General features: G+C 41.4%; 1 protein-coding gene across 4 annotated transcripts in view; it reads right to left on the bottom strand.

Annotated features, from left to right (window-relative positions):
• The window catches only part of LOC132391394 (ankyrin repeat domain-containing protein 42-like), a 42777-nt gene that overhangs the window by 17639 nt on the left and 9973 nt on the right, over positions 1-15165 (bottom strand). For all 4 annotated transcript variants that reach the window (XM_059964514.1, XM_059964515.1, XM_059964513.1 and 1 more), the window contains exons 6-10: positions 13237-13437; positions 12840-12965; positions 8375-8480; positions 2889-3058; positions 1360-1486 (exon numbers count right to left, since the gene is read on the bottom strand). In XM_059964514.1, coding sequence (XP_059820497.1) covers positions 1360-1486; positions 2889-3058; positions 8375-8480; positions 12840-12965; positions 13237-13437 — 730 coding nt within the window. The remainder of the gene's footprint in view (positions 1-1359; positions 1487-2888; positions 3059-8374; positions 8481-12839; positions 12966-13236; positions 13438-15165) is intronic.

Here is a 15165-nt window from a genome sequence, read left to right as displayed (position 1 = left end):
AGTTCTGAGAAATGACCTCACATATGCAAAGAACAAAACTCAAGGGGAAAATAGAAGAACACTGCATAAAGCGAAAAGTGAAGCTCTCAATCGTGTATTGAAAAAGTGGTTTCATCAGCATTGGAGTGAACATAAGCTGCTTAACAGTATGCTGATCATGAAACAGGCAAAGATCTATCATGATGAACTGAAATTGAATGTAATTGTGAATAGTAAGGAGGCTGCTGCAGAAATTTAGGAGAAAGCACAGCATTAATTTTTTAAGTACTTGTGGTGATAAAGCGTATGCTGATCATGAAGCAGCAGGGAAATTCATTGATGGGTTTGCCACGATCATTGCTGATAAATCTGACATGCTGTACAGCTGCATCAGTACATATGTGTGCTGGACAAGTGCAAGCCAAAGACCGTTCACCAGTAGCACATAAATTTCGTATCAGGAATGACGGTGATGCCAAACAGCCACTGATGTCCACCTGGGCAGCCGAGGTAGTGATAGCTTACCTTTCTGATGGTTCAATGTACACATTACTGCTTCATGCACAAAATTATTTAAAATATTATGTAATGCCCTGGTCCGTATGTTTACTGTTATGCTGTATGTATTTCATTTAGCAGCTCTGTAAGAGCAGTCTGTTCTGTTTTCAGCTTGTCTGGTTATTGTTGAAGATAAGGGATGAGGAGAAACGTGTGCCATCCAATTAGGATGGTCGGGTTAAGGGGAAGCTTCTCTGGTGAGGGGATACCAAGACTGGGCTTGGGGCTTTTGTTCAAGAGGAGATGAAGAGGGTAGACACAGAAGAGGTTTTAGGATTCAACCCGGAACTGGACCATGATTTAACGAAGTCAGGGGCGAGATCGACTGAGAATCAGTGAGAATCTATTTCACTGTTTCATTAAAATGGGCCTTTTTTTTGTTCTTTTCTTTACTAACCATTTAGTCAAATTAAGATTCATAAATATAATCTTTTAATTGTATGCGGTGTACTGTCTGTTATTTTGTGGCACTAATGCCGGAGGTTGTCTTCCTTAGACTTATGCAGCCAAGGAAACCAACGGGTTTCAATTATATAGAAGCACCTTCAGAATGCACGTATATGCTGTATATGTAATGAAAATAGATGTTGTGCTAAGACTTGGGTCCCATTCCCATGGTATCTCATTACAGTTACAAATATTCCAAAATCTGAAAAATTTCCTGCCCCAAGCATTTCAAATATGGGTTGCTCAACCAGTATTAAATTTTCCAAATAGTAATTTCATTGGGCAATTCAGATCCAGCATAGCTTTCTGGTACTGATACTGAGTGACATTATCCACTGACAGTGGCAGTTCAAATATTAATACTAACACAAGTACCTTTCAGCTTCTTTTTTCTCCTTTTGTTGGAGCTGATCCTCTTCCAGCATACCTCCAAGTTGCTTGTAGTTACTTTTGGCGATTTGCAATAACCGCTCAAATTTCTCAATCTTCTTGTATGCCCTCACTGCATTATAAACATGAGTTATTGATTATTAGAAAAAAACAATATTTTTCTAGAGTGTTTTACTACAGGAATATAAAATGGGACAACACTGGAAATAGAGCTTAAAATACCAATATTTAAGAAAAATAAATAGAAGAGATTTCATCCTGTGCTTTTAGCACTTCAAGTATAATATATTGAAGGCTACATATTACACTCAGCTACCAAAATTAATTTCTATTAAAAGATAACAGAGCCAGATTCTAATAGCAAAGCTCAAAAAACATACACTAATGTGGCACATTTTCAGTGTATTCTGCTAAGGGTGTGTTTCAATAGGTATATTTTATGTCAGAGAAACGTATACAATATACATCCTGAAATTCCTTTCCCTCACAAACATCCAGGAAAACAAAGGAGTGCCCCAAAGAATGAATGAGCTAAGATGTTAGAACCCCACAGCCCCCTCCCCATGCAGAAACAACAGCAAGGCAATGATCCACCACCCCCACCAGCAAAAAAGCATCAGCACCTTCCACCCAGCGCTCAAGTGTCTGACCCTTATGAACTGTATTTTCACTATTGGGATTTCTCACTACAGAAAAGAAATGGCACAGTGAAGAGTTCATTAGTGCCACTGTGTATTGTATGATGCTGTTTTACTGCTCTTCTCATGTTTCTTCTGCTTGAACCAAAACAGGGATGTGCATCATGTTGACAGTCAATTCAACTCTTGTGTTACATTAAAATAGCATTGAATTAACTGCACCAGTACCCACAAACATGGACAGAAGATGCTAACTGAAAGAACTCAAATCTCATGATCGTTTGGAAGTTTAAATTCAGTTAATTAAACGGGTCTTGAAGGAGAAAATTAAGATGAAAACTGGGACCATGAAGTTGCTGTCAGAGCAACTGATTTTGTTCACCCACTTCAGTATATGATTCAAATCTTCAGACCAAAGTGGGTGACTCTTAAATTCATTCTGAAGTTGCCTAACAAGTTACTCCAGAGCAACTAGAGATGGGAACTCAATGCTAAGCTTGATGGTGATGTCCAAGTCGCAGGAATGAGTAAAAATAATCAGGGTCCTCATCACCTGGGTGTTTGTTCTGTGGAGAGTTAAACTGGATCTTGCTGGAGCTATTTCAGGATCTAAGACAAGAAGTGGGTATGAGAAGAAGGTAGAGGAGGATATATAACCTGCAGAAAATATTTTGTGGCCTTTGTTACAAAGTTGGCCAAAACTGCTTATACACCTTTTTTTATTTTCTCCCTGTTCAACACTCATTTTAGCTACCGTCTACCTCTTCAACAGAACTTGGAGAACAACAATCTGTGCAGAACTGTATCTCCTTCTGTTCTTGTTGCCATGCACTGTGCAGATTTATCCACTGCTTAATACAAAACACACAAACTTACTTCGAGCTTCCCTTCTCTGAGAAGGACAGTGGTTAATGCTGTCTTGATTATCCGTACTCCTCTCACTGCCATGTTGGTCAAAGAAACTGGGATTGTCTTTATTCAGCTCTTCATCTGAGACATCGTCTATGCCTCCTCCCAAGAGTTTAACAGCAGCCAGTTGGGAAAATCTACAATGTTCAAGTTAAGTGGTTAGTTTGTGCTGAATTGGCCCCAGTAGACAGGAGTGAATTTCATGTACCATGCTAAGCTCGTCAAATTTATCAACTTTGCCTCCAACTTCCACCCTCCCCTTAAATTCTCTAGGTCCATCTCTGACATCTCTTACTCCTTTCTCGATCTCTCTGTCTCCATCTCTGATTGACTAGCATCTGTTATAACCTACTGATTCCCATGGATATCTTAACTATACCTTTTCCCATTTTTCTCCTGAAAAAAATGCTACTCCTTTTCTCAGTTCCCTCGTCTTTGCGGAATCTGTTCCCAGGATGAGGTGGAGACAAAGGAACTGAGAAAAGGCAGTAACATTCGTACAGGAAACAGGGATTAGAGAAGTCCTCCTTAACAGGGATAGAGTTCCCCTTGTCCTCACCCACCACCTCCTGAGCCTCCACGTCCAACACATCATTCTCTGCAACTTCCGCCATCTTTAATAGGATCCAACCACCAAACCACAGGCAAGAGAAAATCTGCAGATGTTTGAAATCCGAGCAATACACACAAAATGCTGGAGGAGCTCAGCAGGCCAGGCAGCATCTATGGGAAAAAGAGTATAGTCGATGTTTTAAGCCAAGACCCTTCAGCAGGACTGCAGAAAATAAAGCTGAGGAGTGGATTTAAAAGGTGGGGGGAGAGGATAGAGAACAACCAGGTGGTAGGTGAAACCTGGAGCAGGAGGGATGAAGTAAAGAGCTGGGGAGCTGATTGGTGAAACGGACAGAAGACTGTGGAAGAAAGAAAAGGGGGAAGGAGCACCAGAGGGAGCTGATGAGCAGGCAAGGAGATGTGAGAGAGGGAAAAGGGGATGGGAAATGGAGAAGGGGGGGCGGGGTTGGAGGGCATTAACAGAAGTGTGAGAAATTGATGTTCATGCCATCAGGTTGGAGGCTACCGAAACGGAATACAAGGTGTTGTTCCTCCAACCCAAGTGTGGCCTCAACCCAACAGTGGAGGAGGACGGACATATCGGAATGGGAATGGGAAGTGGAATTAAAATGGGTGGCGTCTGGGAGATCCCGCTTGTTCTGGTGGATAGAGCTCAGATGCTTAGTGAAGTGGTCTCCTAATCTACGCCAGTCTTACCGATGTACAGGAGGCCACACCAGGAGCACCGAAAATGACCGCGACAGACTCACAGGAGAAGTGTCACTTCACCCGGAAGGACTGTTTAGGGCACTGGATGGTAGTGAGGGAGGTTTAGGGCAGGTGTAGCACTTGTTCTGCTTGCAAAGGTAAGTACCGGAGGTGATCTGTGGGTGGGAGGGGAAATGAATGGACAAGGGAGACGCATAGGGAGCGATCCCTGCAGAAAGCAGAAAGTGGGGGAATTGGAGAGGAAGATGTGCTTGATGGTGGGATCCTGTTGGAGGTGGTGGAAGTGTGGAGAATTATGTGCTGGACGCGGAGGCTGGTGTGGTGGCAGGTGACCAGCAAACGTAGCCTTACATACCCCTCCCCCCACTCTCAGCTTTCTGCAGTGATCACTCTCCCTGTGATTCCCTTATCCATTCATCTCTCCCCACTAATCTCCATCCTGACAGAACTACTGCAGCTGCCCATTCACCTCCTCCCTCACCTCCATTGAGGGCCCTAAACAATCCTTCCAGGTGAGGCAACACTCCACCTGAAAATCTGTTGGTGTTGTCTACTGTATCCAGTACTCCTGATGCAGCCTCCTCTATATTGGTAAGACCCATTGTAAATTGCGGGACTGCTTTGTCGAGCACCTCTGCTCCATCCTCCAAAAAAAAAATGAATTTGCTGGTGGCCAATCATTTTAATTTCTATCTCCGTTCCTCGTATTCCATTTGGATAGCTTCCACCTGATGGCATGTATATCGATTTCTCCTTCCGGTATTTTCTTTTCTTTTTTTCCCCACTTTGGCCTCTTACCTCTCTCCTCAGCTGCCCCCAAATGCCCCTCCTTCTTCTGTGATTCACTCTCCTCTCCTATCAGTTTCCTTCTGTTCCAGCCCTTTACCTTTCCCATCCACCTGACTTCACCTATCACTTCTAGCTTGTGCTCCTTCCCCTCTCCCAGTCCTACCCTTATATACTGTTGTCTTCCCCCTTCCAGTCCTAATGAAATGCCCTGGCATTTATTTATTCACTTCCATAGATGCTACCTGTCGCACTGAACTCCTCCAACATTCTGTGTGTGTTGCTCTGGATTTCCAGTATCTGACAAGTCCCTGCGTTTTAGAGAATTTCACCTGCAGTAAATGTACAACCGAATGCAACATAAATCTGTTATTAGATACACACTTTTAAAATAAGGACCAAGAACAGATCTAAGGTCAGTAGAACCATAAAATCTGTTTCTAATTTCAGCTGGCTCTCTGAAATATTCAGAGATTTTTTTTCCAACAAGGTAAATGTTCGGATTTGGGATATTCCCCTTTTACCTTCAGATCAATTCAATTTACATTTCACAAAACAGTTGCTGGAACAAAAGAAGTTTACTGTGAGTGCTTTTAAATGGATTTTATATTAGAGGGAAATCCACACAGGCTCAACTTGCATCAGAAGACTGGCAGTAAGGAGATGATTATTTGTTTTACATAAAAACACAGGCTTAATGAGCAGCCCATTCCCTGTGCGTAACCTCAGCTGTTTCTTTCATTGACTGTATCCAGGGCAACAATCCCTTTAGCAGCACCATGAGGCTAACAACCTGGGGTCCTGCCAGAAATCCCAGTTCAAAATAACAACCCTTAATTATCTTGTCTGCAATGAACACCTGCCACTGTCAGCGTCTGGAAAGGTCTACCTGAAAGTGGCTTTCTCCAGGTAGAAAGGGGGAGTGTTTCCCTGGAGACCAGGCGTCATTCCCTGTTCTGTTTGGCCATACATTTAAAAATACATCTGGGATCCAGAGCAACGACTTACTGAATGAACACCCCAGCTGCTGGGTGGCAGCACAGTGTTGTTGGGGTGCAGAGGAAAGCATAGTGGTGCAGCAGAGACTCTTTTGACCCCGATGTTGAGTACTTTCTGTGTGGAGTTTAAACATCCACTCTGTGGCTGCATGGGTTTCCTCTGTGTGCTCTTGTTTCCTTCAACATCTCAAAGAATGCAGGTTGATAGGGAAATTGTCCCTACTGCATAGGCTGAGTGGTAAAATATGAGGGAAAATGATGAGAACATGGGCAGAATGAAAATAAGGAACTAAGGCTGGTTTAGTGTAAATGCATGGTTGATGGCTGGCACAGATTCAGTGGGCCAAAGGGCCTGTTTCCAGGATCTACATCTCCATAACTACTGGCCAGGTTTGGTCTCCGCTGAACATATGATGGGTTATAGTGAAGGCTACAAACCACTCGCATTTCCATTCTCAGCATCATGTTGTTCCCTTAAAATGGCTCTGTTTGGTAAAGCAGAGGTTCCATTCCCTTAACGTTTCCTGAAAGCACGAGTTTTAACTATTTCTATATCTCCCCTCTTACATTATGCTAGAATCTTACGGTATTAACCATGGATTTTCAGAGTTAAGGTCTACAATCATTTGAAATCCCATTTACAAAGACAGTACTAATGTATAATTTTAATTATATATAATTTTTCCAGATATAACTCAAGCCACTTTTTACTATGTTGTCTTTCATGGTGAAAGTTTTTCTATTAATTTGCAAAAATACTGGTGTAAAACAAAAATATTGAAAGCAACACACACAAAATGCTGGAGGGACTCAGGTCAGACGGCATCTATAGAAATGAATAAACAGTCAACATATCAGGCTGAGGCCCTTCATCAGGACAAAATTTTGAAATGTGCTTCATGTGGTAACAAATAATTCCACACACTATTTGTGTATTTTCTCATTTCCATTTTAACTATGTAGCAGATTGTGCTTGCTCTATAACTACCGTCAATGCGGTATGTTAGCAGACTGCAATATACCACATTTCCTTTGAAATTTTGAACATAATAGACAACACACTAATAAATCAAACTGACTAAATATCCCATCTGTGATACCTTCTGCAATATGGATGCTCCATTTGCAAGTCCAACCACAGCTCCAATTGCTGCTGTTAGACAGAAGTTGCAGCTGGATGCACTTCTGTCAGGAATTGTCATTACGGACATTGGAAATGTCCCTCTTCTCTCACATTGTGCAGGAATTATATTCTACTACCCTAACTCCCAGATCCTTCACTGCCAGTTTAATATGAAGAGATAATAAAATTTAACTGAGCACTACTCATCCTCCACACCAAAACCATGTTGAATAACGTGGCCATTCCCAAGGTGACCATTCTCAATGTACCCGATACTCCATTTATACCCACTCTCAGCAATGCCACAGCTGCTGCTCGTCCTGTTGCTGCCTCGAGGCAGAGCAGATTCAGACTTCTCACAGTCACTCTTTTCATACTGTACCTCACTCTTAACGATCCCAGAAGATCACTTCCCAAATTATTTGTACTTGTACTTGTTTACTACATAATATTTGTTTCTCACTATATTGCCTCTTCTAATTAGGGAGAATTAAATGCAGGTCATCTATGCTCATCCAACAAGAGTTAAACAGAACTTGCTGCAGCTTCAATTCTCTACACCACTTTACCTCCCCTTCACATCCTATGCTATTCCAAAGAAGGAACTACCCCTGATCCTTACCTTAGGAACATTATGGCATCCATCCTCCACACCAAGTTCAACAACTACAGCTAAGGATTCTGCTATGGCCATTTACATCTCCTCCAACCCAATTTTTGTGGGTTTTTTTTACTTCTCCCAATGCTTGCACTAATATTTTTCACCTAATTTCTTAGATGGTTTGAAAGAGAGGTTAAAGAAGCTACCTATGTCAAACTGGAAAACCCATCCCTAAACAGAGGGGTGGGGTACGACACCTCCCATCAGACTTGCAATGCAGTCCTAACATCTCTACCCCGGTGTTTCCACCACAGTTCACACCTCCATCATACAAAGATAAGATTAATGACCCTCTCTTTACCTCTATGACTCTTAATGACCCTCATGTGATTGCTATACCTTTGAGCAACTCACAGACAACACAGCAAGTCCAGTTGCCTTGATTTACTACTGCTTGATAGGCAATGACCTGGATGACTTAGAACCTTTATTGACATCTAATTTCTTCTGCTTTCTACCCTTTGTTCTTTCCTCCCTTCTGCACATCCCCTGCATCTTAAACTTTGATGTAAGTTTTGAGTTTTTAAACTTTGAGGGAAGGTCACTGACTCTAAACATTAATTGTTCGCTCTACTGTTGTCTGTACAGTTTCTGTCCTCATTACCTCTTAGCCACATCCAGCGGTGTCTCTCCAGCATCATTTTTAATATGGTGGTCTCCTCCCATTTCTATAAGCCATTGCAGGCAGCCAAGGTGACCTTGCCCAGCAGCTAAGAATTAGAATTGCAAGTGGCAGTCAGAAATATTTCAGTTCAGCCAATAAGAAAAAAGAAACATTTCAATTGGTTACAGGATTATTTATTGCTCATGATACTTTCATTATTGCAGCTTTCTCTTGTATATTACATCATTGGTTTTCAAATCAGCAATAAAGAAACCCATTGTTCATAGCCTGCAGATGAAAACTCTTTCAGCAAAGTTTTTGGAGAAATTCCGACAGAAGTTGAACTTAAAACAAAAAACTTGCAAGGTTGCTTTTGTTGCCTGGTAATTATTTTAAAAACCAGCTGTTTTCACATGCAGCTGTGAAGCCTCCCAATATCTGGCTAAAATATTATGAAAATGCAAATAAAATGGTACTGTCTGCTAAATAGGAATAACCCCAATTAAACTATTTACTGAACAGCCATGAGTGGTTCTACCATTTACACAGAGGCCCTGTCATGTAGTAAACCTTACCTGTGTATGGCCTAGCAGAACAGGCACATTTTCCTACCCCACCCCACTACCCATCTTCCTCATCCAGCATGTTTTTCTAACTAACCATCCCTATTGATAAACCTGCTGGCTGATACCCTCTCAGCACATGTTCTCAGTAATTCTAAAGCCAGCAAACTGCCTCCGAATATCCATAACTGATACATATTAATAAGGTCTGTCCACTTAAATGGAAAAACTAAATCTCCTCCAGCAGCTCAAATATCCAACTGGATCTTCATCCAGGAATTAAAATTCCTCCTTTGTACATTTTGTAAATGAATTAATTTATATCTGGTTTAGTATGAATGCTTATAGGTTACATGATTGCACCAAAAAATAATAGACTGCTTGTTTCAACTTTCTATTACTTACCTGAGGAGAGAATTGTTCTAACAACACCCTCACACACTCCAATTTGTACAGGAATAAGAAATGGTCCATCAGACCCTCAAGTCTACTCTGTCACATAGCTGACAAATGAAAGAAAATCTGCAGATGGTGGAAATCCAAGCAACACACACAAAACGCTGGAGGAACTCAGCATCTATGGAAAAGAGTACAGTCGACGTTTTGGGCTGAGAACCTTCATAAGTCCTGACGTCATAAGACCCTTGGCCTGAAACGTCAATTGTACTCTTTGCTTGGATATGACAAAACTGATCTGTACCTTAACTCCATTATTCCACGTTCCTCAGTAATTCCACATAAGAAAGATCTAAAACAGACTTGGACCTTCCAACTGACCCACCACCTGCAGCCATCTATGTGACTAAATTCTAAATCTTCAGTAACCCTACATCTGAGATTATGTTACCTGATTTAATTCCTCAGTAATTTTGTTCTAACGTAAGAAATTAGTTCTTGTCATTGATGGGCCCACTGGAAGAAATAATTTTTTTTGTATCTACCATTTCAAATTAGTTAACCATTTCAATCATACCAACATTCAATCTTTCAACCAATAGGGAGTGCTATAATACTGTCATAATACTGGTGGCCCACTTAGATCCCAGATACTTTTAACCCTCTATCCTTGTGAATTTGTACAGTATCCACTCCAGGACCAGTCTATCTTTCCCAAGCTTCAGTGGCTAAAACTATGCATGATGCTGAGTTGCCAGTTGACCAATGGTCAGTACAACTGAAGGATAACTTAGTCAATTTTTAATTCTGATAGCATACCTACTTGATGTTTATGGCATCATATCAATTTCTGCAGTGGTCACAATACCAATGAAGGAATTTCTCAGCAAGTTTTTGTGAAAAACCACACAAGCCCTGAAAGTAAGCATTCACGCTGCTGTGGGAAGTAATTCACATTTAACTCGATCGACGTCAATCATTAACATGTATGTCAAAAAGTTTGTCTGTCTGTTCATCCAAATGGAACAAACATCCAGATTATTCCCACAGCAATAAACTCTGAAATATTTCCCTGTAGGTCCTCTGCAACTGCAAGGAGGCCTTAGATACTTCATTTTCTGACTAGAACCGGCAACCTTCTTACTAGATGCCCTGATACGCCACACACTAAGAATATACGTCTCTGTGCATTAATGTACACGTCTCACTTCAGTATTTAGTATAGAATAGTTTAAGTAACAAATAGCAGTAAGTCTTTTCTTCTGTTAAGATCACTCTTAAGAATTAGTGAAGCATGTATTCAAGTAATAAAATGTATGGAGTTCCTGCAAGTTATTTTAGTCAGGCAGTGCTAAAAATACCTTGTTCTTACTTTATCATTGTATCAGTTCCATGGGACAAGATCAAAATGAAAATATTTCAAAATATAAACTGTTACTACATGAACCAAATGCTCCTGTTATAAAGATAGTGGAAGAATTCATCTCAGAGAATTAAGAATTAACCTACACTACTTCTATCCAAGGAATGCGAGATGCTGATGATGTCTGTTGAAATGGTAAATTCTTGCTTCTTGGATCCCACCTCCAAAGCTCCAACCATGACACATACCCTATCTCTGACTGTGTCCTTAGAATCTACGCAGATCAGCTGGCAAGGGCATTCAGGGACATTTCTAACCTTTCCTTGCTTTGATCTGAGGTTCCCACCTGCTTTAAGAAGACAACTAAAAAAACAAGATAATTGTTACCACCTATCGGCTCTTACACCCACCATCATATTATGCTTCAAGAAGCTGGTCATGACATGCCTTAACTGCAACCTCCCAGACCCCCACCATCAAGATCATGCTCTTTTCTCACTGCTGCCATTGGGAAGGAGGTACAGGGGCCTTAAGTCCCACAGGAACAGTTATTGCCCTTCAGCCAGTAGGTCCTGAACCAGTGTGGATAACTTCACTCACCTCAACAATGAACTGCTTCCACAAGCCAAGGACTCATGTTCAAGGACTCTACAACTCACATTCTCTGTATTATTTACTTTTATTTTCACAGTTTGCCCTCTGGCACATTAGGTGTTTGTCAGCCTTTGAGAGTAGTTTTTCACTGATTTTATTGCATTACTTTGTTCTACTGCAAATGCTGGCAAGAAAATAAATCTCAGGGCAATATATGGTGACACATATGTAGCTTGAAAATAAATTTACTGTGAACTCTGAGCCACAACCCACTGCATTTCAACTAATACTGAAACAGGTCTACGGCAGATGCCATTTCCTGCACCTCTCACTCATCTTTGGTGCATCTGGACTGTGAAGACACATACGTTAGACTGTTGTTTATTAACTACAGCTCCATCTTCAATTCTATAATTCCAAGCAAACTTGTCTCCAAACTCCTAGACCTGGGACTCAATGTTTCCCTTTTCAAATGGACCTTTGACTTCCTGACCAACAGACTGTAATTAGTGAGGATAGGCAGTAACACCTCAGCCATGATTATTCTCAGCACCGGCATCCCAGAATGCTGTGCCCTCAGTTTCCCACTCATGACTGGGTGGTCAATTCTGCTCTAACTCCATGTACTACTGTCAGGTAATGCCTCCATAGTAGACATATCTCAAATAATGATGAGTTGGAGTACAGGAAGCAGACAGACAGTCTAGTGACATGGTGTCATGACAACAGCATCAATAGCAGCAAAATAAAAGAGCTGGTCATTAGCTTCAGAAGGAATGGTAGGGCACATGCTCCTGTTCACATCAATTATGCTGTTTATATCTTTTAGGAAACATCTTAAAAGCTATAAAAGAGAACTTAGAGAGGGAATACCCAAGCTCGATGCCTTAATAAATATAACTTGTTGACCGATTAAATTTAGTGATACGCAAAATTAGAAAGACATGTTTGTCTTTGGAGGTCTATAGGGTTAGCGTACCTACAGATATGGAAAATGACTAGGCCACAGGCGAATTTAAAAATGATCTAGTATCTTAAAAATAATAACTAATACAAGAGAGAGAATGCGATGGGCTGCTCAGACCCCTTTGCCTACCCCTCTATTCAGTACTTTCACTGTTCTTTTATCTCAGCAGCTGCCTGCAGTAATCATATATTATTTGATACAAAGGATATAATTAAAATGAATAAGTTTGCAAAGTAATGTTTTGATCATTTTCATCTTGCTCCCGAAATTATTTCTGCCTCAGCAACATCCCCAAAGCTCAAAGAGCACACATTCAGAATTATGTAAAAATTGTCACTTCAACCAACCTCAGCTGCCTTCAAATTACTTTGGTGACAACTTTGTTGAACAGTGGGCAGATTTCAGCTGAATAGACTTTCTTGATCAGTTTAGTATTTTGGAAGGCTTGTACCTTCACCAAACAGCACCAAAATAAAGGATGCAGAACTAAAAGCCCTGTGATAATGATGTGCAGTAAGCACCAATTGACCAAAACGATTTTTATTGACAAGTCACGTTGTTGGACAAAGGATGGAAGCTGACCTTTATGCATGGGGCTGCAGCCTTTATCATCTCGCTCATTGATGTTAATAACTCCAGATTCCACTAGCTGTCGCAGAGCCTCGAGATCTCCTTTGAAAGCACTCACATGAGCTGGAAATGCAAGATCTGAAAATGGTAGCAAAAAGGAAAAGATTACCTGCAAACATGATTTTAAACATTTCAGAAAATATCACCTTCCCCACTTAGCAATTACCGTTTGGATTTTTTTTTCCTCTGAAGAACATACACTTTCCTCCTTCTCAAGCCATCCACACACTTCAGCTGCTCCTGCACTCCCAAACTCTTGCCCACTGTTCCAGTACCTCAACACACACTCCCTCTGCTCACGTTGTGCAACACATGCCTACTGTTACTATCAATTATTCGCTTTGCATACTTTCTGCATCATCCGAGTGATCCCGCTCGTGTTCCACAGCTGCGATGTACTGTACTATGTTGTCCTTGTAGAACCTCTTTGCAAGGTCGTTGGGGGTTTCACCTTGGTCATTCCTCGCTGTCAACACCTGTGTCGTGCTAACTCCTTGACAGATCAGAAACTTAAAGCAGTGCAGATGCCCCTCCATCGCTGCAAGATGAGCTACAACGGGCAAAGAAAGATACATTATAGCTAGATAACCTTATTGTCTGGATAGAAATTATTGTAGAAACAATTTTGTATGTAATAAAGTGTTCAATGATCCTTTGTATTTTAACCCTGTAGTTGTTTGGCAAAATTTAACTTGGATCGGTTGTGGCAGAGATTTTCGGAGAAAGCTGATTTGAGTCACTCGGGAGTTCAGTCTGCCTTACACAATGAAATCCAGATCCAGATTCTTCGTTTTCTTCCTCTTTGTGCCTTTAGTGGCTTGAACCTCAACAATAGCATTTTTAAAAATTCTGACAGGGCCACATTAATGAGGCATTTCCCCACCAAAAAAAGGTGAACTTGCAGAGTAGGCCCATCCTGGTATCAGTTGGAAAGCAAAGGAAATCCAGTGCCCCCACTGACATTTTAAACTTCAACACACTTGCTCTTAAACCTCACATGTTCAGCAGCACAAAGGACCAGCACCATTTGTAGGGATCATTAACTAGTTATGTTTTAGTTTCTGGTCTGCCATCCACTATTGCATCTCCTATCAAAGGGAAACAGGTAGAGACAGATTGTGTGCTAGGACTGAATTTGTCCTGAACTTGTCTTCATGGTGCCAGTATGTATGTATGCGCGCACGCGCACGCACGCACACACACACACACACACACACAGTTGTTCCCTTGTTCAAGAGAGGGAGTAGAGATAATCCAGGAAATTATAGTCTGACTTCAGTGGTGGGCAAGTTGTTGAAGATCCTGAGATGCAGGATTTATGAGCATTTAGAAAGACATAATTAAATTAGCGAAAGTCAGCATGGCTTTGTCAAGAGTAGGTCATGCCTTATGAGTCCGATTGAATTCTTTGAGGATGTAACAAAACACATTGATGAAGGTAGAGCAGTGGATGCAGTACAAACGTTTGTACATATGGATTTCAGTAAGGTATCTGATAAGGTTCCTCATGCAAGGCTCCTTCAGAAAATAAGGAGGCATGGGATACAAGGGGACCTTGCGTTGTGGATCCAGAATTGGCTTGCCCAAAGAGTGGTTGTAAAAGGTTCATATTCTGCATGGAGTTCAGTGACCAGTGGTGTTCTACAGGGATCTGTTCTGGGACCCCTTCTCTTTGTGATTTTTATAAATAACCTGGATGAAGAAGTAGAAGGGTAGGTTAGTAAGTTTGCTGATGACGCAAAGGTTGTTGTGGATAGTGTGGAGGGTTGTCAGAGTTTACAGCGGGACACCGATAAGATGCACAACCGGGCTGAGAAATGGCAGATGGAGTTCAACCCAGATAAGTGCAAGTGGATCACTTTGGTAGGTCAAATGTGAAGACAGGATATAATATTAATGATAAGATTCTGGACAGTGTGGAGAATCTGAGAGACCTTGGGATCTGTGTCCATGGGACACTCAAAGCTGCTGCGTAGGGGGACAGTGTTGTTAAGAAGGCACATGGTGTGTTAGCATTCATCAACCGTGGGATTAAGTGCAAGAGTCGGGAGGCAATGCTACAGCTATATAGGACCCTGGTCAGACCCCACTTGGAATACTGGTCGCCTCACTACAGGAAGGATGTGGATACTATAGAGAGAGTACAGAGGAGATTTCCAAGGATGTTGCCTGGATTGGAGGGTGTATCTTATGAGAATAGATTGAGTGAACTTGGCCTTTTCTCCGTGGAGCGACGGAGGATGAGAGGTGACCAGCTAGAGGTGTTTAAGATGATAAG

This window comes from Hypanus sabinus, chromosome 3 (assembly GCF_030144855.1).
Source record: "Hypanus sabinus isolate sHypSab1 chromosome 3, sHypSab1.hap1, whole genome shotgun sequence".
In the NCBI taxonomy this organism is placed as follows: Eukaryota; Metazoa; Chordata; class Chondrichthyes; order Myliobatiformes; family Dasyatidae; genus Hypanus; species Hypanus sabinus.
This window is presented reverse-complemented; position numbering and strand designations above follow the sequence as displayed.